Source organism: Lepisma saccharinum, chromosome 1 (assembly GCF_977018435.1).
Source record: "Lepisma saccharinum chromosome 1, izLepSacc3.1, whole genome shotgun sequence".
Classification (NCBI taxonomy): Eukaryota; Metazoa; Arthropoda; class Insecta; order Zygentoma; family Lepismatidae; genus Lepisma; species Lepisma saccharinum.
In genome coordinates, this window is record NC_139229.1 from 97491280 (window position 1) to 97516889 (window position 25610).

Below are 25610 nucleotides of genomic sequence, written 5' to 3' on the forward strand. Positions count from 1 at the left end.
AGAAAGCCGTCCAACATACCAGAAAAGTAATAAATGACGCGTGGTTAAAGGAAGGGCTTCTTGAGGAAAATGTGGACAAACTTATAATAAGTCTTGGCGGAGACGAAGATGAAGATGAGGAATCTGACCAATACAATTTCGTCGAAATGATGGAAGACTGTGGAGTATTTCCCCTTGAGAACAAATAAGGTACGTTTCATATTTTCATAGTGATTGATATTTGTATGTGTGTGTTTTTGTTCGATTTATAAGAAATATGAAGCTATTAACGCCTTCTCCTTTCGAAAAGGATTTTGAGCAAAATTTACATTCATTACTACTTTTGTTAAATAATACTACATAAATGAAATATTCGATTATGAAGAACGTGTAATATCTCGAGTTTTATAACGTCTTTTTTAGTCTTTTAGTTGAAACTTTTGAATTTCTCAAAATTTCGGGAGGGAACTGCAGCCCCATGAGAACCCCACACCCCCGACCCGACCACCCATTCTATATTGCGTAAATTCTGAATTCAACCTAAATTCATGGATGTTACTAAACATGCTGTAGTTACTCTTGTGGGGATATCAGTAAAACACAATGTTCGTTCACGTCCAATCAATTTACAATTCACTATTTGATATCGCTGTGTAGACAACAATGAAATTAATATAAACTATAAAGGATGGATAATGTTGAGTAATCTGAACTCGACGTACAATTTTAACTGGGGAGCGAAACGAAATATGCCACCACAAGTAACTGAACCCTAAACCTTGATTGCAGTGAGATGTTCATACGAACAGTATCCACAATACCCTAGAAAGAATTCTGACCTTCCGCAATAATTTCGAGTTTTCAGCTCGTCCCCCCCCCCCTCACTTTCCACGAGAGAGTCCACCTCCAAAAAGGCCAAGCACGGCGAAGGCGGTTGCGGCCGTGTAGCAACCGAATGCGTGGGTCTCCGCCTCCCTGCCTCTGCCTGAAATGCGAGCGAGCGAAGGGTGCATGTTGACAGGAAAAGATATCCTGTACGACTGGACAAAAAAAATCATAGTCTCAGACGTTTGGCAACACCGCTATTCCCCCCGTTCACACTAGCACAACTGAAGACGAAAGTCAGGGTTTCCTCAAGTCCAAACTCTAGCCGGAGCGGCTATAGACGCACTATTGGAGGTGATATGTGTGTAACCTTGACTGTCGCCGTTGGCGTGTATCCAAGCGTCGCGCAGTTGTAACCCCTGAGTTAATTCATAGAGCGCACGTGAGAAGTTGTATCCTGGATTTTGATCTTGTGAACGAATTACGCAGTTAAAATCTCCCACTAGTATAGTGTCTAGTGTGTGGGATGTCAACTCGGGCCCTACAACTGTTGAAAAAAAATCTTCTCTTTCCCGTCTGTTTTGGCTTCCTGACGGAGCATACACATTACAGAGAAACACTGAGCCTAATTTGACACTTATTTGTCTGCCCGTGGGATGGGGCACTACATTACGTAAATCCAAGTGTCGCCTACATGCTATGGCAGTTCCTTGTGCAAAGGGAGTAAAATTGTTGTATACTGTAAACATGCTCAGTACAGAAAAATCGTCTATGGCGACCTCTTGTAAGAGGGCCACATCAATAGACGATTTAATGAGAAAGTCATTAAGAGCAATTATTTTGGTCTTACTTTGCATTTGATTCAAATTTATAGATGACAAGGTAAATGTTTGCATGATTATAACTGTCCACAAAAGAAAACTAAACTTACTTACATTCTTCAACATTACTGATCTCTAATTTCTGCCTATAATGCATTAACTATGCTTTCCACTAAATAAATCTGGGGTAAGTTTGTTACTCGTCGAAGGTTTCTCTTTAGTTACATTTGCTGAATTACTGGTTAAACTAACCTTTGAAAACTCTTGTTTTGGGGTACCAGGTTCTACTCTAAATTCGTTATGAACTATTGTGGAACTTACGCATTCATTATTTTTCTTCTTCTTTCTACGTAGCACCATGGACTCTTCCGCCACTGACCGTAACCTTGATACAGATCTTGACCGTGATTTCCTAGGAGAGGTAACTACGGTGAATTCTGCCTCCGCGAACAAAGCACTTGGGGGTGGGGGCGGGGGTATGTGATGCATCTCCTCTGCAGTGGTCAATGTTGGCTGCTCCATCTCTTCCCTTCCTGTTGGTGCATTCTTCTCACTACCTTCGTGTCTGGTACCTGTCTCCTCGTCGGTGAGTCTGGGGCTATCCGTGTTCCCTCCATTGTTATCTCGTGACGCAGGGACTTCTGCAACTGATGGAGCTGAATCTCTAGGTTTAGTCCGTACGGGTAGCACAGTTAGTTCATATACCATCGGTACATTGTCAGCGGGTATATTAACCGGTCCCCTGCGGGGCTGGTTGACAGTGGAACGACGCTTAGGACACTCAGCCACTACATGACCCTCTCCGGAGCACGCGAGGCAGGTACGAACCTGCCCAGGGTATGTTACCCAATAGGAGTCTCCATTCATGATTACATATGAAGGTATGGGTTTACGTAGTATCATTTTAATCAATACACGTCCAGTTCGAGTAGGGTAAATGTGATCGGCAGAGTATGTCTCGTCTTCGATTTTCAACACTTCCCCATAAGACCTCATGACACGACTTATCACTTCTGCACTTAATTCAGTTGGGACTACATGGATTCTGACAATTACATGTCGCTGGTGGGCCCATTCTACTTCAACCTTATGATCACCATCTACGTCACTATAGATTACCTCAGCACCAAAATCATTTAGTAACCGTTCTCCTACCTCTTTTGTCGCAAATTTCAAGTACAAACACTTACGAAAGTAATCTATTTCAAAACTGAGCACTTGGTTCGTAGGCACTTGGTAGACATCATGAAACCATCGATGAAAATCCAATGACGTAGGTCGCGTTTTGACATCAATGAAAACAAATTTCAAGGTGTTTTCTCTTTGTGTATTCATCGTGATCTATTTCATCGTATCTTCACTGGCGCACGGTAATTGTAGTCAAGACCTCGCTTGCACTTCAAAGGAAACAAAACAACTAACTCAACACTAGCAAACCGTATACGGCCCTAGCTAACTCGGACAGTTCGATCGCTAAGCCTTCTCACGCGACGAGCGGAGCTCGCTACGAACTGATACCTGCACGAGCTGCAGGCAGACGACCACTACACCACGCCTTTTCCTTCCATTGTAACAACAATTTTTGAGTATTCTGTCCCTCCAATATTGTAACTGTTGTTGGGTATACATGTAGTTGAACTGTTACTCGAATTTTGAATTGCTTTCTTGTGGTATAGCAGCTATCTTCGAGAAATAATTTTCGAAGTGATGAAGAAAAACAAGAATATTGGTAGTTGTGAAAATGCGAGTTACCTTCTAACTTATTGTTATTGTTATTGAATTGGTGTTTTAAGTCCACTTTATGCACAGTAAGGCTAATCGGGACTGGACCTACAGTTTAAAGTGGGATCCGAACCACTGTGCCAAGTGCCTCCACCGGGTATCGAACCCGGGACACCTTCATTACAAGGCGACGACGCTTCTAACTTATTATTGTGATTAGACATTACTAATGGACAATATCTAGAGGCTTGAACATTGCAGGTCGATGTTCTCTTCCTGTGATACTGCAACAGACGAAATGCTTGTTTATTGACGCAGTCTCGTGTCCAGAACGGTCTGTATCTACATTTCACATTGGCCAGCTTCTACCTCTTGACTAACACTGTCAAATATGATGTGATTTGATGAATACAAATTTCCGCCTCTTACGCAACAACAAATACATTTCATAAGACTGTCCTGGACACGAGACTGCGTCAGTAAACAAGCATACTACAAGAAAGCAATTCAAAACTAAAGTAACAGTTCAACTACATGTACACCCAGGGCCGCATTAACCTATGGGCAACTGGGGCAATTGCCCCGGGGCCCCCACCAAAAGGAAGCTGTGAAGGGCCTCCACCAAAAAATTTTTAACCAGCTGGCTATGCTTGTGAAAAATTACATAAGAAGTTGTATTTTATATGAAAGGGTTATCTCCAACAGAAAGGTTTGTGACTTTTTTTACCAAATTGTGGTCACACTGGGTCTGCTATTGCTAATGCGTTATTGGAGTTTCTAGACCATCATAAGATTGATATACGTGACGGTCGTGGCCAATCGTAAGATAATGCTGCGAATATGTGTGGAAAGTATAAAGGCATACAAGCTCTCGCCAAGGGAATAAATAAACTAGCAGAGCTAGTACCATGTTCTGCCCACTCTTTGAATCTGGTAGGGAAAGCAGCGGCTAATGGATGTCCTGCAGCTATTCATTTATTCGATTTTGTACAACGGCTTTATGTGTTCTTCACAGCATCACCTCACCGTTATCAAACATTAGTGGACAAGTTAAGACAAGCAGAAGGGAAATACTATGTTCCCAAGAGTTTAAGTGAGACTCGGTGGGCATGTAGAGCAGATGCCACAAAAGCCATAGACCCAAGGTTACGAAAAATTTAAGGAAGCTCTTCTCGAAATAGGCAATGACAAAGAAGAGAAGGTTATTGAAAGAAGTGAAGCGAATGGGCTCTCACGGCAGATGTCGTTCCTGGAAATCGCACTGTTAGCAGTCTTCTGGAATTTCTGAATATGAGGATATAGCCAGAAGAAGAAGAAGTGGCACAGAAGAGTACAATAAGGAACACTCACGTCAGCGGATGAGAAACGTCCGACTGAATCCTCTTCACTATGAAAATGAAACTCAAATCCACCTCTCGCCTAGTGAACATTTCAGAGTGGAAAGTTTTCTACCAGTGATTGATTAAATCACCTCATCACTCGCAGACCGGACTTGCCCTTTCAGTGGCAACTCCATCACAAATTACATCTGCAGCTCGCAAGTTTCTGAGCATCTCGCTAGAGAATGAGCTGATACAGTTTGCACACCTAGTAAGCAATAGAGCTGTCAAACATCAGGAAGGCATCCCAATGGAACTGTCTATGTATAATATTGTGTGTAAGGACGTATTCCGCAGTACATTTCCCAATGACGAAATTCTCTTTAGAATGTATTTGGTCTTAATGGTATCAAACTGCAGCGGAAAGATCTTTCTCAAAAATGAAATTAGTGAAAAAAAGGGTTCGTGCTGCCATGGGACAGGATCGCTTATCCAATCTTTGTTTATTAAGCATTGAACATGAACTTCTTCGTGAATTGGACTTCGATGATATAGTAGATTAATTTTCGGCGAAAAAGGCAAGAAAAGTGTATCTGCTATAAATGTTAAGCCTTTGGGAATTTTCTTGAAGAAAGTGTAATTACTAAAATTTCCACAATGAACCTGTCGGTAATTGTCCAGTAGATGGACCGTGCATATGTAGTGACATATTTACTCTTAATTGTAAATAATATCATTTATAATAAATTATGTACGTAAGTACAGTCTACTGCTCAGTTCTCTGTTTCAGTCTGAACCCCATTAGAATTTACTATATATTGTAGTTATGGTCTTCACTCTTCATAATATACTATAGGCATTTAGACGCAGGATTTTACTGCTGCTATAGCGCTACAATTTTCGTCCTGTAACTTTATTTTACTGCGCTATTCTCCCTACAAACCTATCTGTGATATGTTCGATTGTGAATGACTACTGATTCTAAAATTAGGTCTACCATTTCAACTGCTGATAATTGGTGAACATATTGAGCTAAAAAAGCTCCTAGTAAAAAAAATAATAAAAAAATGGGGTCCCCACAAAATTTGTCCAGGGGCCTTGATACGGCCCTGTGTATACCCAACGAGAGTTACAATATTGGAGGGACAGAATACTCAAGTATTGCTGTTACAACGGAAGAAAAGGGCGTGGTGTAGTGGTTAGAGTTCTCGGTTGGGCTGCCAATGGTCCCAGGTTCGATCCTCCTTACGAGGTGTTCTCTTTTTATTAATGAAGAGCATGGTGACATTATTTGTAACAGCAGAGTAAAGTGGTTACATTGTTTTGCATCTGGAATTTATATATATAAGAAAAATGAATACAAGATGAAGGCACATATTGATTTGGATCGAGTGTTGCCCACGAGACGAGACTTTGGCCTGTCTCGTCTCGTGGAAATGCTGTCTCGTCTCGAAAATATTCGTTTGTCTCATGACACATGGTCAATCTCGTCTCGTCTCGAATTTTTAAAAGCCTGTCCCGTCTCGTCCCGTGGACAACACTATTTGGATCCCACTTTAAGCTGTAGGTCCAGTCCCGATTAGCCTTACTGTGCATAAAGTAGACTGTTTCGTACCCAATAGAACCAAATAATGTTTACCAAAGAGAATAACTTTATAAATAAGAACAGAGCAAATTGGAAAGATGAAAAACAATAGAATATATTATAAGAAGACAGAGAATAAATATAAAAGAAATAAATTAATGTATATACTCGATAAATCAAACTAGTCAAAGTACCGATACAAATTTGTGTCAATGAACAGATCTTGAATCTGTCTGATTTGATGCGCGTGTCAGTCGTTTGGCACCAAGTACACACTAGGTTGGACTTATTTAGTGTTCGCGCGTTCCAATCGCAGCCTCAAGGGAGGAAATTAGTATCATTCCCAAAGCCTAAGGAAAAAAGCTGTAAAAAGGATAAACGAATTCCCAAATCGTAGAAAAACCGGAAATAGAACGAAATTAAGAAGAAAGTCCATATCCAAACCATCCACTAAGAAGGAAGTCCAGATCCAGATATTCCATTAAGATGTAAATCCAGATCCAGACCGTCCATTAAGAAGGAAGTCCATATAGAAGAATATTCAAATAGAGAAAAGTAATAATAAAAAGCACATTGAGAGGAAAATTGACTGTGAATGAAAATTACAGAAGAATGTAGCTTATCACGTAAATATTCTGATTCCATGTATCCTGTGTTCGAATAATATATACGTTTAAACGTCTCCATTGGAAGGCATCCTGTCTGGTTTCGTTGTTTACAAAGAACCCTACCCTGTAGATATTCTAGCTGAAGTTTAATATTAAGATATATGTACCTTGAGGTAGTAAGACTTAAAAAAACTAAATCAATTAATCAACGACAATTAAATGTGTATATCGTATTTGGACAAATCTTAATTCTGTCACGATAATTCCATCACACACTATTTTGGAAGAAATTAAGAATCAAAATACAAATTCAATTTGAGTTGTTGCGTACCATACCCTGTTCGATTAAGAAATATTGACCCTGGCAGACCTTGTCAGCTCCTGTTCAGAAATGTGATGGATAAGCTTTCTACAGGAAATGGTAAGAACACTGGCCTTTGGCAAGAGGTGACGAGAGGCCAAGCGAGGGTTTAAATAGGTGTGCATGAGAGCGACACGAGGTCTTTTAATCTGGAATCATCGGAGAAGCAGGAGCTACTGGTCTTATTTCTAAATCGAACAGGGTAAGCTAGTCTACACCCATTCTGCCATTTGCATTGCTCACTTCAGTCTAGAAACGAATCATGAGTCTATTTTAATGAATAGTTAGATATTTGTACCTGCCCGTTCAGGGCTATCTCTACCATCAACTAGTACTAATAGTACATCCCTATTTAAGATCCCCGCGTCCAGAGGAACGCTACGGTTGTGTCCTGGCATGATGGGCATGCTTTTAACTATTTTTCTTAATATTTCAGACAAAAGTTCATAATTCACAGAAATTGGAAATTGTCAATATGCACCTGGTAAGAAGGTTTCCATGAAGGTAATTCCGTCACATGGATTATAGACAGGAATATCTGTCTAGTACATCCAGCTAATTTACATGTTTCGCACGCTTGGACTTGTACTACATTGTGTCAATACATATAGCACGACATGTTACATATTGCACTTTACATGTAAGTGTACGAAATATGAGGGAAATATGTAAATAAATAGTTGTCCAAAAGGTAGTTCCGCCCCATTTGGAATTGCCCAATTATTTCTCAAAAAAACTGTTCTTGTATGGTGAAAGACAAGTGAGAGATCCCGATTGGTTAATTTGATTGTTTGTGATTATGTAAATAATTACTTGTATTATCGGTCTGTGTATGTTTGTACGTATGTTAATTGTATTGGTTCTGTTTATGTTATTTGTGTGTAAACTTCTATCTTGTGTGATTGCTTATCTGCCTTCTATATTGGAGGATTTGCCTCTGTTGAGGCAGTAATTAATGAATTAAACAAATAAATAAAATAAATATCTTCTCTTTAGACTTGTTGCAGTGGCCACTTGGATCTCACTTGCTGTATGTGCCTTAATTGCCTCAACGTCATTATGGAGAAGCTACTATTACAACGCAGTTGCGTATGAAGTGGTTAATGATTATGTAAATACAACTGTTAATGCTCCTGCCGTATCCGTGATGAGCTATTGGTATGAATATGGCGGGTAAGCAATGCTTTCATTGAGTTATATTGATTCAATATTTCAATAATACCAATGAATAAAAATTACTGCCAGTTTCACTACAGTTTAAAATTTTATACTCCTAATTTTGTTTTCTGTTGTAAGTGTTTATCTAATAAACTTTTCCTTTTTGTTTCAGGAACTGCACTATGCTAAAACACTGCAAGATGGACGGAACCCCGTTCGACTGCTGCAAATTCTTTAAGGAGTCTACAGTAACAAGTTGTCCTTTCATTGCTGTGAACCTAGCACAAGTGAAGTGGGTATTGTCAAATCTATAATAAGTTAATGAAATAGAAAAATCAAGGTGCACTTCTAACTAGATCAACATTGACGCTTCAGAGCTACCGAGCACAGCACGTACAGTCACGGACAATGCTGCGTTGTAGTGATATCATTGAAAGTAAATGGGGCTGTTTAAACCCAGAAGTGTCCGTGACTGTACCTTACATGCAAATCGAATTTACCCTACGTCATGAGGAAGAAAAGTTGGACAAAAATGCTTTGACCGGTCTAGAAATTCAAAGAACAACTGGTGATAAAACCTCATAAAAAACAAAACAACAAATTGATAACAACACTGTAATAATTCCTTCTTTTGTTTTCTAAACTTCTAGGAGTGTGGTTAATTATATTGACAAATGATACGAATGACAATTAATGATCATATTTAGATCCTCGAATAAAAATAAAAGATTTGAAAATAGCCGATAAATATGCAATTAAAATATTTATTCCATTTGGAATCCAATGCTGTGGCCATTTTTTTCCTACACACTATTATTCCATATTACAAACTTGTGAAGTCAATCTAGGAAGTGCACACGAAACATAATCCCCTTAATTAGAAGAAAATATTAATAGAAAGATGGTATTTAGTTTTCAGAGTTATATCCTTCTTAGTATGCTTTAAAATAGCATTTTTTTTTTGTGTGCGAAACGACAAGAGTATTCAAAGTAGAGTGCTACTGGTACAAGAAGAGCATTTCGCTCGAGCGCCAAATAGTTCGTACGGACGACGCTCTATCAGGCAAAACAAGCGGTATCGATAGAAGCCCAGTAGTACTCCTACAACCGTAATTTGTCTGCGGTAGTTGGCCCTCAAATATGGATCGTGAAGTGATAGACGCAGTGAAATTGAAACTTACGTGAGCATAGTCATCTTCTCCATGTTAAAATGTAGTTTAGTGTATCTTTCCAATGCAGCGATATATGAAAATGAAAAAGAAGATCGTTGTCTGAAACTGCCAGGACGGGTATTTTACTAACATGCAGTACTCTAATTCAAAGCATTTAAAACATGTAAATATAAAGGTAGGTTCGATGCCACGTTGCTATTACCTGATCCTCTAAGCTTTTAAGTTTACTCCAATTTAAGTCAATGACATCGTTACAACCTAAGAGTTGTTAACTAGAGCTTTTTATGTAAAGTTTCTCCTTGTCACCCGATAACTTTCAGCTTACAAATCAATGTAATGTGAATAAAAGATTATATAGGATATCTTTTAAACGAATCGGTGAAGTTATTACACCTTACACTTTTTTATAAAGTAGTTTCTTAGATGAATCCCACTAAGTTTAAGATTGTGTAACTTATTTTGTAGTAATTCTTAGTTTAAGTGCATATAATCTTAACCAACATAGACTCATATTACGTAAAGCAATCTCAGCTTTACTTTAGAGAGATATACAGTAAAATGCCTAATAATGAAAAAAAGAGATGCTTTTTTTTATTACAAACTGAAAATCATATTATGATTTCCTCACATTAAAAAAAATCTATCTAGGGAAAGTTATACTTCATTTTTGAAAGAATTTATTTTTACAGAATTCAAAATTTTCTGTTAAATTCGGAGCATTTAAATAGTGTTGAGATTTGTGTGTTAAATTTCTGAAGTGTAAAATGAGTAATAATTCTGTTCTTCAGAGGTTCAATGTTTCCTAAGAAGACGCTGGGATTTTCTGAGGATATACGACTTGAATTTACATATTCCATTCCTATTAATGTAAGTATAATTTTTATAATTTCAATTGTTTCTTGCGGGGTGCATTTTCCAAACTGACGAAGCTCTGGTGTCTGAACTCACAGCCAGTGTAATCCTCTGAGGGATTTGTGTTGTGTGCTGTTCATGTGTACGTTGTGATCGTCTTTCATTAATTTAATATTATCACCATTCGTCCTCACCCACGCACGCAATTAGCCAAAAGTGACAAAAAGCATAGTAAAATAAATCAAATTGATCAATCGTTTCTTGCACAGTAACAGAGGGGAAGACATATCTGTTTGTGTGTATATATACATATACATACCTACAGACATGCACACACAGTGTCATGTGCCACACATTGTGCTAATGTAAGTGCTCATAAATGTAATTACCGTTGAAATGATTATGAAATAACATAGCCAATCATGAGATCGTTCCGTATAAAAATAGTTAATAACTTATAGTTTGACAAACATTTTGTGTTCTAAAGTAAAGTAAAGTGAAGTGCTCCCCTGTGCTATGCACCACACCATGAAGGCGTATAGGGGATGTGGGGTTAGGGCACCACACTTCCTTGATCACGGCCGAAGGTGGGGGTGAAGTGATGTGATCAGCACCACGCCCCTGGCCGACTTTACGCCCCAGAGTTTCCTCCAGGTACCCACTTTATACGACGCTGGGTGGGCGCCGGAGCCGCTTGAACACGTGGAAAAAATCTCGGTTCTCCCCCGCTCGCTGGGGATCGAACCCGGGTCTCTCGCATGGTAGTCAGACGTTGTGTTCTGCATTTAACAACATTGCTATGTTCTTGAATATAAAATTTTTACAATAGTAATAGCCTACATTCTGGTCTATTCTCATCCTAAAAATAACATTTCTTATAGAGTTTAAATTCTTTACTGGGATAGCAATAAAATTAGTTATTAATATCTTGAAGTAAATCGATGAATTCCTCTCTGATAGGCATGGTAAAATTATGATTTACCAAATATATTCCCAACGATTTTCCATCTACCAAATGTTAAATGTATAGTTTTATTAAGTAAGCCGAAGTACAATTTTATGATTGTAAGAATAGCCAGAATTTGTACTTCATACTTCGGAGAGAGATCATAACTTCTACACCTAGTTATCAATTACTGCTGGGACAGTAAAAAAATGTTTGGCTGTGGGCCTCCCCGATGGCGCAGTGGTAGCGTCGTCGCCATGTAATCAAGGGGTCCCGGGTTCGATTCCCGGTGGAGGCACATAGTGGTTCGGATCCCACTTTAAACTGTAGGTCCAGTTCCGATTAGCCTTACTGTGCATAAAGTGGACATAAAACAACAAATCAATCCAATCCATGTTTGGCTGTGGATTAACAATTTATTAATTACCAAGTAGTCAAAATTACCGTAAGAAAATGTTACCATGCTTTTTTATTTGCGGTCAACAAGAACTCAACCAAAGATTTTGATTCATTCGTAACAATCAGTTTTCGTTTATGTATTAAAAAAAACAAAGTATACTACGTCCCAGGAGTCCTTGGAGCATTATGGTTGAGAAGGGGAGAAATCGAATGGATGGAACAAAGCAGCGCGCTGGCGAGTCACTACTTGCGCAGAGGACTTATTTTCGTTCGCTTGCTCCACAGACTTCTCGGACGTAGTATAGTGTGGTTGTGTATCTGTTTGAATTGAAATATGTGTCTGTTTGAACTGAAATGAGATGATACAAAATTAACATAAAATTATGTGGATATGAAAAAATTACTCTCACAGTTAATCTCGGGAATCTGTGGAGCAAGGCGTCGCATAACGGTAGAGAAGGGGTGAAAACGAGTGAGCGGAGGAAAGCAGTGCACTGCTGCTGACGCGCTTGTTGCTGCAGTACCGTTTCCCCGTCTCCTCTAACGCGCTCATTGGTCGAGCTTTTCGAGTCCTTGCGCAGAGGAGTGGTTCTCGTTCGTTTGCTCAAGAGATTCCCTGGACAGAGCGTACGTAGATAAGCTTGGGAATAGACGTTCGTCAGTATTGCATTTTTTTATAGCTGTCTTACCATGGGCGATACGAAGTATTCGATTCGTATGGTTTTCACGCATTTCAAGCCATGGGAAGATGCGAAGAAGCGTATATTGAAGCTTTTGTGACCGACGAGGTCGCAGATGATGGCGTACGGCTTCTACCAATTGAATCCAGAGGCTGTAAATTTCCTGACGAAACAAAAGGACTCTGGGCTTTCTCGAACTACAGTCACTCTGCGTGCATTGCTCAGTGCAAATTCGAACACGCCGCAAGAGTATGTAATTGTACACGTCAGCCACCAGAATTGCAGAAAGGTACGTTACGTTATATTACTGCAAATAATGTGCAAATCTGTTTGCTAAAAATATAATAATGCACTTTAATGAGACATAAGTAAAGGCATGAATATGAGATCCATTTTTCTCAAACTGAATTTCTGCACAATTAATTTTTTTAAAATTTATTTTGTTGTTTATCGTCGCTTTTCTTCCGCTTCTGGTTCATCGCGACGATTGGGATGAGTAATGATGATATGAAATTTATGAAGGAGCACCTATGCGCAGGTCAGGATTCGAACCCAAGACCGCTGGCGTCGTAGGGCGCAGTGATAAACTGCACCACGGAGGGCGGCATATATAATGAAGATCGTCAAGTGATAAAAATATATATGGTTTACTCAGAAGCAGTTTCGTATTGGTTGTAAAGTCGATGACATAACGTTTCTAGAATAAAACGAATATATCTCCATATTAATTATTTAGTTTTTCTTTGTAGTAACTCTAACAGATTTCCATAAGACTGTTTTCTGTCACAGTGGCAACAATTAACGCAAGACACATGAAGATTCACTTTCATTCTCTAGAATTTGAAACATCGCGAAACATTTTTTCAATATGGAACAAACGAAAGATAAAACGACATATTAAACATGACGATGAATAAATATGTGCCACAAATTGTCTTATTACAGTAAAACCTCGTTAATCCGGACTAATGGGGGAATAAGTTGACCGGTTTAACGAAAGACCGGATTAACCGAAACAACCTAAAAGAACAGTAGAAAGTGCATTAAAACTCCGTTTATAACAACAAACACGTTTATTATGGTGTATTTAAAGGGCATAGTCCTAAATACACTATACAGTACAGTACAAAGTCTGCGGGAAACAGAATGTCATCAGTGGTTGACTGCCTTTTCTTTGGGAAGTTCTCTTATTGACTTCTAGCCACATTTAAAAACTTGCATTCTCCATTTTTTTTGGGCCTTTTGCCTGTCCGGATTAAGCGAAGTCCGGATTAACGAGGTTTTACTGTATAATTATTTAGGTAATTTGTAGGGCTGAGCCGATACCGATGCCGAAGACATCGGTTGGAATTTATTTATTTATATCAGCTGATACTTTCCCGACATTGTGGTCATAATGCGGTCCGTAAAAAGGCTGCACGACACTTCCGCAGAATCTAATTATTCTGCAAATTATGTAAAATTCGAACTTATTTTGCACCAATTTTACGTAAAAAATAACTGTGTGTTGTGATTACATAACATGTAATTATTTTAATATTCTTATGTAGCTTTAAATGATTACAATTTTCAAGTATCAGTATCGGTGGGAATCCGTAAAAGCATAGGCGTAACTTGCCGGGGACAATGAGGGACACTTGCCCCCTCAAAGGTTCCAGGTTGTTACTAAATTTGAAAGTTGGTGATACTTTTGTTAACCTCCTGGGACCTGAGTAGAAGGTATTGAAGTGTATTCTTTCTATGATTGCGCAGATGCAAGCTATTTAGCAAAATAGTTCTGGACGCTTTTTTTATGGGATGGAAAATGTATTAATTCTGCCTCTCCGAAGTTTGATTATGCCCCCCTCCAAAGCTAAGTTCCAAGTTTGATCCTATCCCTCAAAGTTAAGTCCCAAGTTTGATTCTGTCCCCCCAGTTAAGGCTCACGTTTAATTCTCCCCAAGTTAAGTTCCAAGTATGATTCTGTCCCCTCCCACAAGTTAGGTCCTACGTTTGAGTCTGCACCCCTCCAAAGTCCCAAATTTGATTCTGCCCCCAAAGTCCCGAGTTTGATTCTGTCCCCCCATTCCTCAAAGTTAAGTCTCTAGTTTCATTCTGCATCGCCAAAGTTAAGTACCAAGTTTGATTCTGCCCCCCCCCAAGTTAAGTCCCAAGTTTGATTCTGCCCCTCCCCCCAAAGTTAAGTTCCAAGTTTGATTCTGCCCCCCCCCCAAAGTTAGGCCCCAGGATACGGCCATGGGTAAGAGTATCGGCATCGGTATGGGTTCAAAGTGGTATCGGCTCAGCCTTAGTCATTTGTCATGGTGGCTCGACCTAAACTAACTTTTCCTAACTTTTTCTTCTGTGTGTGTGTCGTTTCCTTCTCCTATTTCCAATGGTGGTCTATTCTTTCGTTTTGCTCAAATTGTTACAAATTGTAATGTGAATTGTATTTTATTTTCCAGAACACATGATGGGAAAATATGATGAATGCCATAGATGCATGAATATTTTTGGTATGTGTAATTTTGAATTAAAAAGCGGAACTCGGAGAACGTAGGTTTGTATTGTGTGTGTGTGCGTGCGTGCGAATAAGCCTAAGTGCCTAACCAAAAACAAAGTGGAACGTAGATTGAACTCTTTATCGACAACATTTCATGTAATGACGTTCATATTATTTATTTGTTGTGTCCATGACATGCTTTATCTACAGGGCGTACCAAAAGTCCCATTACCCCCCCCCCTTTGAATTGTAGACAAACCTCCAAAATGTTATTCTAACAGCATGCGTATGATGAGAGGATGGTATACCATTAAATCAGACCAATGACCACCATTTACTCCAATGGATCTGTGTGCACACCGCCATTTTCATGGCACAGTATTATTCGCCTCCAGGTGCGATGTGAAATCCTCCGTAACATAAGATGTCAGATCTGGATTTCAGGTGGCCATTTTAAGAGAATACCTCAATGTGTATATATTTGTATTTATATACAGGGTAATTGCAAGTGAATGGTACAACTTTACACAGTCATTATGGCGTTACTATATATATGATACTATATGATAAAAAATGAGACATGGCATCAATATAAAGAGAAACTCTGGAAATTCTACTCACAAGACTCACATTATAAAGATTCAACATGGGAACCACGTGTAACGCGGAAAAGGTCCAATCGATAATGAAGCACTTGCTATGTACGAGACAGCAAGTCGTTGTCAACGGTTTCGAAGCCACTAACAATTTGCAGTTGTAACTTGGGCAAATCTTTCGGAAGGGTGAAACATATGCATTACTACCGAAAAGCATGCGGAAATGTGTTTGCACCATTGTGATTCAATTAGTTCTCGATAGCTCCAACACACAATACGCCTTCTACTGGTCTTGCAACTGCTTCTTGCAGGCCAACGGGGCTCTGGCGTCTGGACGTACGGCCAGCATTATCATGAACCATGTTGTCCTGTGTTTGTCCTTGTGTGTGCTGTGTGCCTCTATACAGGCTCGGCTTTTAATAGGTAAGGAGATTTTATCCTCTGAAAACATTATAGTTTTTCAGCTCTTGTTACATAATGATTGGATTAATTACGATAGTTTTAAAAACTGAGTGAGAAAGTTTTTCACTGACATATTTTCTCTTCTTTTTAGGGAGCTGTTCTCAATTTCGTTTTAATTAAGGGGCTTATTCCCGAATTCTGTGATGGGCAAAAGTAGCCTACGTGCTGACATGACCACAATATAAAGACCAATCAATGAATCGGTTTGGAAACTGAAGGCAAGGGCGTATCCAGGGGGTGGGTCCAGGGAGTCCGAACCCCCTCCAAATTCCTTTCTTCATTTTGAAAATACTATGGTAGATTCAGTATACTTTCCGTTGAGACACTTGATAGAAAATTCTTTCTGTGTGCACGGTTTGTGGATTCTGAAAATAACACCCACTAAAAGTATTTTTAAGTTTCACACTGAGTAGTGATACGTGAGCCGAAAACCTGTCTTCAGTGAGGTGTTTTGCTACAGTAAGTGAAGTTTGTGGTTTTTTTTTAGAAATATTACATGCAGAAGTGAAATACTAAATATATTGCATTATGTACCAGACAGTAAAAACAAACTATTGTCAGTGTGTGAAACTCGATTTCTAGAAAAACATGATTCACTTATATTTTTTTGTTAAATTTCTTCAACATTATCAAATAACTGCAACTTTCCGAGTGAACCATCGCAAGTAAGTGGTCTTCTAGCCGCAGTCGAAAGGGACCTTTTTAATCGTACTCTTCATCTGTGAAAAGGGTTTCAAATTCACACTACAGTTGTCAAAGTATTTAGAGCCTCATCACAATTTAGCCTCTGCTCTTTCTTACCCGAGAGACGTTATAGAACTGCTTCAGAGACTACGAGATTTCAGATGAAGAGTTCAATTAAATATTTCAAACTGCTTCTGAAAAGTATCAACAGACATTCAATTCTCAAATTGCTATTCCAAGAATAACAAACAACCAAAAAAAACGAGACAACTGACCTCGTACTATTATAGAAGAGGAGGAGGGGAAGGGCATGCGCCCCTGACTGAACCCTCTCCAAATTATCTTTCTGGATACGCCCCTGACTGAAGGCACCCAAAATTCAACCCCAACAGAATTATCTTCTAGCGATTTCTCTTCGAGACTTCCTTCGCTTATGTCGAAGTTGGGGAATTGTACCCCTTGTAGACATATTTCTTTAAATAATACTTTTGCGTGAGTTTATCACCAACCTAGGAAACAAAGTTTCTACCTTTCAAATATATATTCATGAAGGGAATTGGGCGAATCCAAAAACTCATGAAATACATCCCTATCTCTGTACAGTACGCTGACACATTATGCCTTTTTCCACTTAATTCTCAAAGGATTTCTATTTGTATTATTTAGCGTCGCTTTTCTGCCTAGTTTGGCGAATCACGACGACGAGAATGGTGATATTTTGATTAAGGACACTCGCAAAGACGCCAATGCACAGGCCGAGACTCGATGCCGGGAACTTCAGTCGCGCTGCGGAGTGGTTAAGACGTAAGGTGTTCCGGGTTCGAACCCCGTTCTGAACATGGGTGCTCTTTGCGAGTATTCCTTCAATCGTTTCATCTTATCGTAACTCATTCTCATCGCCAAAAGTGGCAGAAAAGCGAACCTACATCACAACAATCAAATGAAACTTAACGCACTGGTTAGAGAGTCGGCTGATCTCAAAGATTCTGATTATTAATATAAGTGTATATTATTATTAATTAAAATTTTTGAAATTAAAGTATTGCACTTCTTTTAAAAACAGATCGCAAACATGTCTTCAATCAACAGGATTTCTGCAAGTGTCCTAGAAGCTGTTTAGAACAGTCAATGAAGATAATTAGGTTTAAGCTGTAAGTATGCCAGTATGATTTTTTATTACTAGGTCTCAGAAGTTGATCAAAAAAATCTCGAAAAATTACCTTAAAATTATATAAAAAAATGTCCTCAATTGGCAAAAAATTACCTACAAAATTTTCACTCCTAAAATGAAAATTTGATTTTTCCATAAATTACAAGAGAGTATTTGAATAATTCGACACACCCCTTGTTTGGTGGATTAAACTACTGAAGGAAAGGGGAAAAAGCAATAAGGCAATTTTCTTTATTTTTACTTCAAGGTTACATAAAATACACCGCAAGGTTTCTCTGTACAAGATATTCACCTCCTTTCAGAGTGAGCTTTGCACGATACAGTAGTTGGTCAGCATCTGAAAGTGCAATTGTGTTTCGTGTGCAATAGGTTAGAAGGCTCATTCAATATATAACTGGAAATATGTTGTAACAAATGTATTTATTACAAGCACCAAAAGAACTACAGTACTATAGTCCCCCCTCCTAGTTCAATGCACCTACGCCAGCGCTTCATAAGGGCACTCATTCCACAGGCAAAAAATCTTTTGGACGCAAGCATAACCACTCGTGCACAGCTGACTGGACTTTGTTGTCATTCTGGTACCTCGACCCACGTAGTGCATCTTTCAGTGGGCCAATCGGAAGGTACGAGATCGGGCGAATATGGAGGGTGGTGGGGCAAGCACTCAAACTTTAGGTCCTCGATGGTAGACAATGTGACACTGGCAGTGTGTGGTCTCGCATTGCCATGGAGAAAGAACACATCAGAGGACACCAGACCACGTCGTCTCTGCAGAGTGGCTGGTTTCAGTTTTTCGCGCAAAAGGTTGAAGTAGGTGGTATTGTTTACATTATTTATTTACTTATTTCCATCTGGAATGTAATTTTACAGACAGTAATACGCCGGTTCTCCCGTATCAAGTCCTTCACTTGAGCAATGTTGCTTTCCGTGACTTCAGTGACAGAGTGACCTGGACGCATGGAGAATCTTCAACACTGGTTATGAGCTGTTTGAACTTCTCAGCCCACTCGTAACTTGTGACCGACTCGTACAGTTGTCACCATACTGATGATGAATTTCTATCGGTTTCACGACTTCACACCGACGATGAATTTCTATCGGTTTCACGTCTTCACTCAACAAAAATCTCACGACACCTCGCTGCTCCAGTTTGGAGCACTCTGGAGCCATCTTGTGTGACTGTTTCCCAGTGTCCCATACGCAAGGCAGGCGTGCCAGACCCAGCTATGAATAGCTTACAGATGCCTTCACAAAATAACAACCACGGTCGTATTTTAGATTTTTTATACTACTTTTCCGGTTATTTATTGAATGTACCTTGTATAATTTGTTTATATTGTGAATGTGACTAATTCTACTTCAAAACCACAGATTAAAGCGATATTAGTGGCCAGCAAGGGAACCTTAAAGTAAGCTTCATACCAAGCATTTTAAGTTTGCTGGAGGAAAAAAAAATTAACACAAACATTTCAGTTAAAAATAATATTGTGCTTTTGCATCGACCGTATTTTCGATTAATGGCGATGTTGCTAAAAAGACCAAGTCAGAAAATTTGAATATGCTAGTATAACTTAAACTAGCAAACAACAGGGGAGGAGAAAAAGTTACCTCAAAAATGAACAAAATTACTATAAAACGGCAAAAAAATATGAAAATGGCCTAGAAGCCAAAGCAAAGACAATGCAAAATAAAAACAATATTTTCTAGTTCTAACTGAAGGGAACTGACTCCTATCAGGTTTACCATTGCTTTCAAGGCTCATAGAAAAAGGATGATTTTCTCATCAACTTTCCAAGGCCTGTTTATTACACAAAAAATACTTTGCTGTGTTGATTTTTCGGTTCGATACTTGGTTTTGACTCACCACACACCCTATAAATGTAAAATAATCTTGTTTTACGGATAGATTATCCATGAGTTTTATATTCACTGCTTTGTTCATTACGACAAATTGGATTTGAAAAGAACTATGGAAATGTGACCATAAGCAACTAAGTATTCCGTATAAAGTAGGCGAGTTAGAAAATCCTTCACTTCTAACCCTCCTTCCACCTACCGTAGCGATCAATTTGATTTTTCGCAAAACCCTTGACGTCATAAGGTGAAATGGTTCGAATAAAATGTGAACATATCTGTAAAAATAATCTTTGATTATTCAACTATTTTATCTAATTTTACTAGACTTTACCTATTGTAACCATAATAACAGCAGATTTTTTTTAAATTGTACAAATAGATATCTATGAGGACTGGATAGATATTTGAGCAAAATCGCTAATTTATTTCAACATAGCAGACAACAAACCGATCTTCCCTATGCCCACTTCATCTTCTATTTTTATATACATAAAAATGGATGTGTGTGTGTGTGTTTGTTACGGCATAACTCTCGAACGCCTGGAGGAAAATCAACCAAACTTGGTAAACATATCACTTGCAACCTGGAAAGAAATAATGTGGAGGTAAGAAACCCCTGGCAACCCTAGGGGTGGGGTGGAAAGGGGACATAAAATAGTATTCCGTTGCGTGGCATTTTCGTGTGTCATATCCTGCAAGTTATGCTTCCCGCTACACAGCACGGCGAATTTGGTTGCCTACAGAGAAGGTTCAAAATTTTCCATAGTTTTCTGGGTCGCTAAGATAAATAGTAACACTCCCAATGCCGTTCAACCCCAAGTTCATCACCTATCGGCATGGGGTGAGAGGGGATGAAAAATGACCTAGATTAGTGTCGAATCCATAGTTTTCGGAGTTGCTAAGCTAATTGGTGACATTCACGATGACCAAACTTATACACATATGACTTACAATCTGGAAATAAATACTGTGGGAGTAAGATACCCCTGGCACTCCTAGGGGTGTGGGTGGCAGGGAATGACATGTAAAAATAATCGAAAAAGACCGATATTAGTGTGGAATCCATAGTTTTCGGGGTCGCTAAGATGAATAGTGACATTCCCAATGCCGTTCAACTCCAAGTTCATTTTACACTATAGTTAGAATTCATTATTTTCCTGTCTAAGAGAAGATTGGGATAAATGCCGGGTAATCAGCTAGTATGCTATAAATGAGAAATGTTAAGTTAAAATGACCATTACAACTAATATGGATATTGATAAAGATTTGTATCCCAGCTAAATAGATACATTTTAAGTAGTATACTTTACAACCTACTTTAACCGATTTTTTAAAAGAAAAAAAAACACGTAGGTGATACGCGGGAGGGATATGCTTTTACACTGTCCCAGGAATCTCGGGAGCAAGCGAACGAAAACAATGTGAGAAAATTGTGACTCGAGGGGGCTCGACCAATGAACGCATGAGAGGGGAAGTGAGTGCATGGAGGGGAATACGCGTCTGCGTTTGCAGCAGCGCACGCTGCTTTGCTCCGTCCACTCGCTTTCTTCTCTTCTCTGCCGTTATGTGCGGCTTTGCTCCACAGGTTCCCGAAACAGAGTATACATAATTATTTGAAGGGGTCGGGTGTAAAACATGCTAAGTGACATTTTGGTCATTTCTGAGTTCATTAAGAACAAAAGATTATTAGAAGCTATACTGTAGATAAATTGTTTTCGTGTTGTGTTTACCAATTTCACAAGGCTTCACTTAGTCCAATGCAAATTGTATGACATGGCAATTTCACTCGAAAATTTGCTTACTATAGCAAGATAAAAACTATAAATCTATTGCCAATTACTAATTTATTGTGTGTTCCTTTTCAGAATAGATAGTGTCATATTCAGGGGGACAGGAATGATTTTCGAATGTAAATTACAGATATTATTCAAAGTAGGAAAATTAAAGAGAAGACTCAGAGTTGTATGGAATAAAATAAACATAGCAGGTATGTATCATCAGCATACTTTATTCGTCTCATCAAACTGAGTATATAAAAAAATGAAGGTTTCGATAAGCGATAGTTGTAGCTTATCAACTGTTCATGCTCACTTAATAGCTTGCGACAGTGGTGTCGTATTTTGTTAAGTAGCCTCATTAAGTGTGTTTCAGAGTATACTTGTGCAGAGATTTGCTTATCTGTGGTATAATCATCTCATTCTACGGTTTCCTCTTGCTCCGCCTGTGGCATTTTTTCAAAAGTTGGTTTCTCTGTTACTTTCAATCATCTTCATATGTAAAGGTGATTTCAATAAACAGATTTGTGTTCAAATATGGATGTTTGTATATGTTCAGTATTAATAGCTATTCCATGTGGTTAAACGTTAAGTACAGTTGCGTACTCTGAACATTTGATCTGGTTTTCCGCAACAATTCTTATTTATTGTATATATTTATTACACACCACATCTAAATTAATTAGATAGAATAGAAATGAAGCACCAATGTGAAACATCCAAAAACAGACGTCCGACAACTTCAAAATATGGATCCCCTCTCCTTCACCAAAGGAATTTCCCTTATGTAGCAACACTGCCTCTGTCAAGCGCGGCACAGAAAGCAAGAAAGAACATGCAGTGTTCTCCTGCCAACGCTGTTTGGAGCGGTGAACTGAAATGAGTAAACCGGTCGTCAGAAGGCTGCGATGGAGAACGATCAATGGCGTACTTAAACCAGTGTTAAGTTATTTAAATAACTTACTTAAATTCTGGTTTAGAAACTTGTATTAATAGCTTGCATAACATGTAATGAGCAACTACCAATATATGTATTAAAGGTAAATGTATAGAAATATAATAAAAACGTTTGTCTACCGGCGGTAAAGAGGCTAACATGGAGAATACGCCACTGGTTAAGTACCCCGTCTTCCTCCATGTTGAGCTAAGTGCCTCATTTTTATTTCGCCCGACTGTACGAGGGTGATTCAATAATTATTGTCCCCGGCATACTTAAAGGATATGAATTGCAATGAATGATGGGGATATTGTAGGCTAATGTCTTAGATGCCTATATGCAAAATTTCAGAACCGTAGGTGCTATAGTAAATTCGTTTTTCTCGTTTTAAGTGTGAGAGGTGGCACTTAGTTTGAAAAATGGAGAAAACCGAACAACGAGCTGTCATGAAGTACCTCCAGAAAAAGGGGCTAAGCCCAAAGGAGATTCATGAGGACATGGTCAGTGTGTTGGGTGATGGGGCTCCTACCTACCAGGTGGTAAAAAACTGGTGCCGCGATTTCCGTTGCGGCAGGGAAAGCTGTCAACAGGCCCCTGGTGCTGGTCCTCCAACAACAGCATCCACCCCAGAAAACATTGATGCTGTGCATGACATGATTATGGCTGACAGAAGAATCACGGTGCAACAGTTAGCAGACATCATGCACATCTCTGTAGCCTCAGTGGAAACCATTGTGCATGAACACTTGGGATTCAGAAAGGTGTCAGCGCGATGGGTCCCCAAAATGTTATCCCGTGAACAACAGACCTGAAGCAGTTCTGTGATAGATTTGTGACAGTGGATGAGACATGGCTCCACCACTATGATCCCGAGTCCAAACGACAGAGTATGGACTGGCGGCAAAGCAATTCACCTCCCCCCCGCAAATTCAGGATGCAACCATCAGCATGCAAGGTTATGGCCACAATTTTTTGGGATGCGAAGGGTGTGCTCCTTATTGACTACCTGGTGGGACACACTGTTACTGAGGACTATTATGCAGCCCTAATCCCTAAGTTACGCGAAGAAATCAAGGAGAAATGGCGTGGGATGTTGCGGCGAAAAGTGCTGTTTCACCACGATAATGCTCCAGCACACAGAAGCCATGTTACTGGTGCCGCAATCCATGCTGCTGGTTTCCATGTGTTGGAACACCCTCCCTACTCACCCGACCTCGCCCCTAGTGACTTTCATTTGTTCCCGAAGTTGAAGGAGCACCTCAAGGGGACGCATTTTCCTTCAAATGCTGCTGTTATGGACGCTGCGGAAGAATGGCTCACGGCTCAGCCACAGACATTCTTTGAAACTGGCATAGTGGCTTTACAGCATAGGTGGAAGAAGTGCATTACTGTGAAGGGGGACTTTGTGGAAAAATAATACTGCTTATATGTCAGGAACAATAATTATTGAACCACCCTCGTACTTCACCTACACGTGACACACAATAAGTATGAATTCTTACATGTAATGTAATTTCCTAAAGTTATTGATCATTACAAGTAAGATAGATATTTTCTACTGGAGGAATGCTTGACAACTGTTGCAGTAACAATTTCTTTTGTTATTCCAGTGTCGGTTGCAGGAGTCTCCTGTTTGTTCCTTGGTGCAACTTTAGCCAATGCAGCTGAGATCATTTACTTCTTCGGACTGAAACCTGTTGTGATTTTCCTCCGGCACTGCAGACATCCTAAGCACATGTGATGTGTTTCCTTTGTGTATCAAGATACCTACTATTCGATGGAGGATAGTGTGATTTAAGTAAAATACAAGCATACACTAATTTGATTGACTTTTCTTACTGTCTGAAGTGGATTTGCGCCATTGTGGTTGAAATGAAAGGATTGGAAACACAGATTTAAAATGAGCGCATTAGACATCTTTTGAAGTCTTAGGTCTCTCGCGTCTGCTTCCGAAAGCACAATGCATACATGTCCGTTTTAAGAATCACAGACAAATGAAAGCATTGCAAATTAGATGGCACCGTTGGCGGAATTAGCGGGAATGGCACAGCGGGAAACCACGTTGACTTTCAATCAAGGTGGATTGATTTAAACAGCGATTTAAATCAAGATTTATTCCAGGTGATTTTTTTAAAAAAATCACTGATTTCAATCACTTTAAATAAATAATTTAGCATCTTGTAGATATCAGAATCTCTTTGGTAAAAGTAAATTAATCTTGTAATCATTTAATGGTGTTTATTAGGCTCTTAAGGTAGGAAAATAAATAAATAAAATATATGTACTGATGAGGTGAAGCTCATACGGAAGGAAATGTAAACACAGGATTTCTCTTGATTTTAAATTCAATAACTTTTATAGGCAAAAATAGCAAACATTTTGTGTAGAAAAATATGCAAACTACTAATCATGTTAAAAAATAAATAGTGTCATTATCACTAAACTGTAAATAAACATGGCAGCTGATATTTTTCAAACTATCATTAAAAAAATCTCCAAAATTCAGCTACAAAGACAACAAATTTATTTACGTTAATACAGTATTTTAACTTACATAGAGAGTGTATCCAGAATGTTTTATTTTCACTGGAAGAAAAGTTATTGAACTTAATATTAGTTTCATCAACACACTCAACAAACATTTCCATATTAGGTACAGTATCAGAAACAGAAAAAAGTTTATTTACATATTTTTTTCTTCTTCTTGCTTTAATCAAACTGTTCAAATATTTTACAGGGTCGTTTACTAGAAAAAGCCTTTTTATAAAAAAACATATATCTATATGTATGGTGCCAAAAATCAAACAAGCAATTTTAAGTGTTTTTAAAATTAAAAAATCGATTAAAATCAAAGAAATCAACAAAAATTATTTTTGAAAATAAAAATCATGATTTTTACCCACCCTGCTTTCAATGGACTGATTACAGTCCAGAAGTGACCGTGATTGTACCAATTTAGTGTTACCTATTACAAGACAGCGGTATAATGTGGCACATGTGTTATTGCTTCTGTGGAAGGAACAAAATTTCGTCGAACTGATATAAGATCGGCCCGAATCGACATCCCCTTTCCTTCCAGAGCAGTCAGGTTATATGTTAGTGTATTGTTGATGTCATTATATTTGTAAATGATATGAACTATGTAGTGTACAATTGGCTTATATGTTGTTGTACTTGATCCAATGTTATACATACGTGTATGTGTATTTATGTGTG

The 25610-nt window shown here is 38.8% G+C and overlaps 1 protein-coding gene and 1 long non-coding RNA gene across 2 annotated transcripts in view; both read left to right on the forward strand.

The window, feature by feature from the left end:
• The window catches only part of LOC145979448 (pickpocket protein 19-like), a 72491-nt gene extending 57611 nt beyond the window's left edge, over positions 1–14880 (forward strand). The window contains exons 12-16 of the mRNA XM_083112355.1: positions 8217–8393; positions 8551–8670; positions 10339–10417; positions 12428–12676; positions 14872–14880. Of these exons, the coding sequence (XP_082968481.1) occupies positions 8217–8393; positions 8551–8670; positions 10339–10417; positions 12428–12676; positions 14872–14880 (634 nt within the window). The remainder of the gene's footprint in view (positions 1–8216; positions 8394–8550; positions 8671–10338; positions 10418–12427; positions 12677–14871) is intronic.
• A 2848-nt stretch (positions 14881–17728) lies between these two features.
• LOC145985198 (uncharacterized) lies at positions 17729–24327 on the forward strand. The gene is made up of 3 exons (XR_014441406.1): positions 17729–17802; positions 21548–21669; positions 24005–24327. It is a non-coding gene; the product is annotated as an uncharacterized LOC145985198 (long non-coding RNA).
• The last annotated feature ends 1283 nt before the right edge of the window (positions 24328–25610 follow it).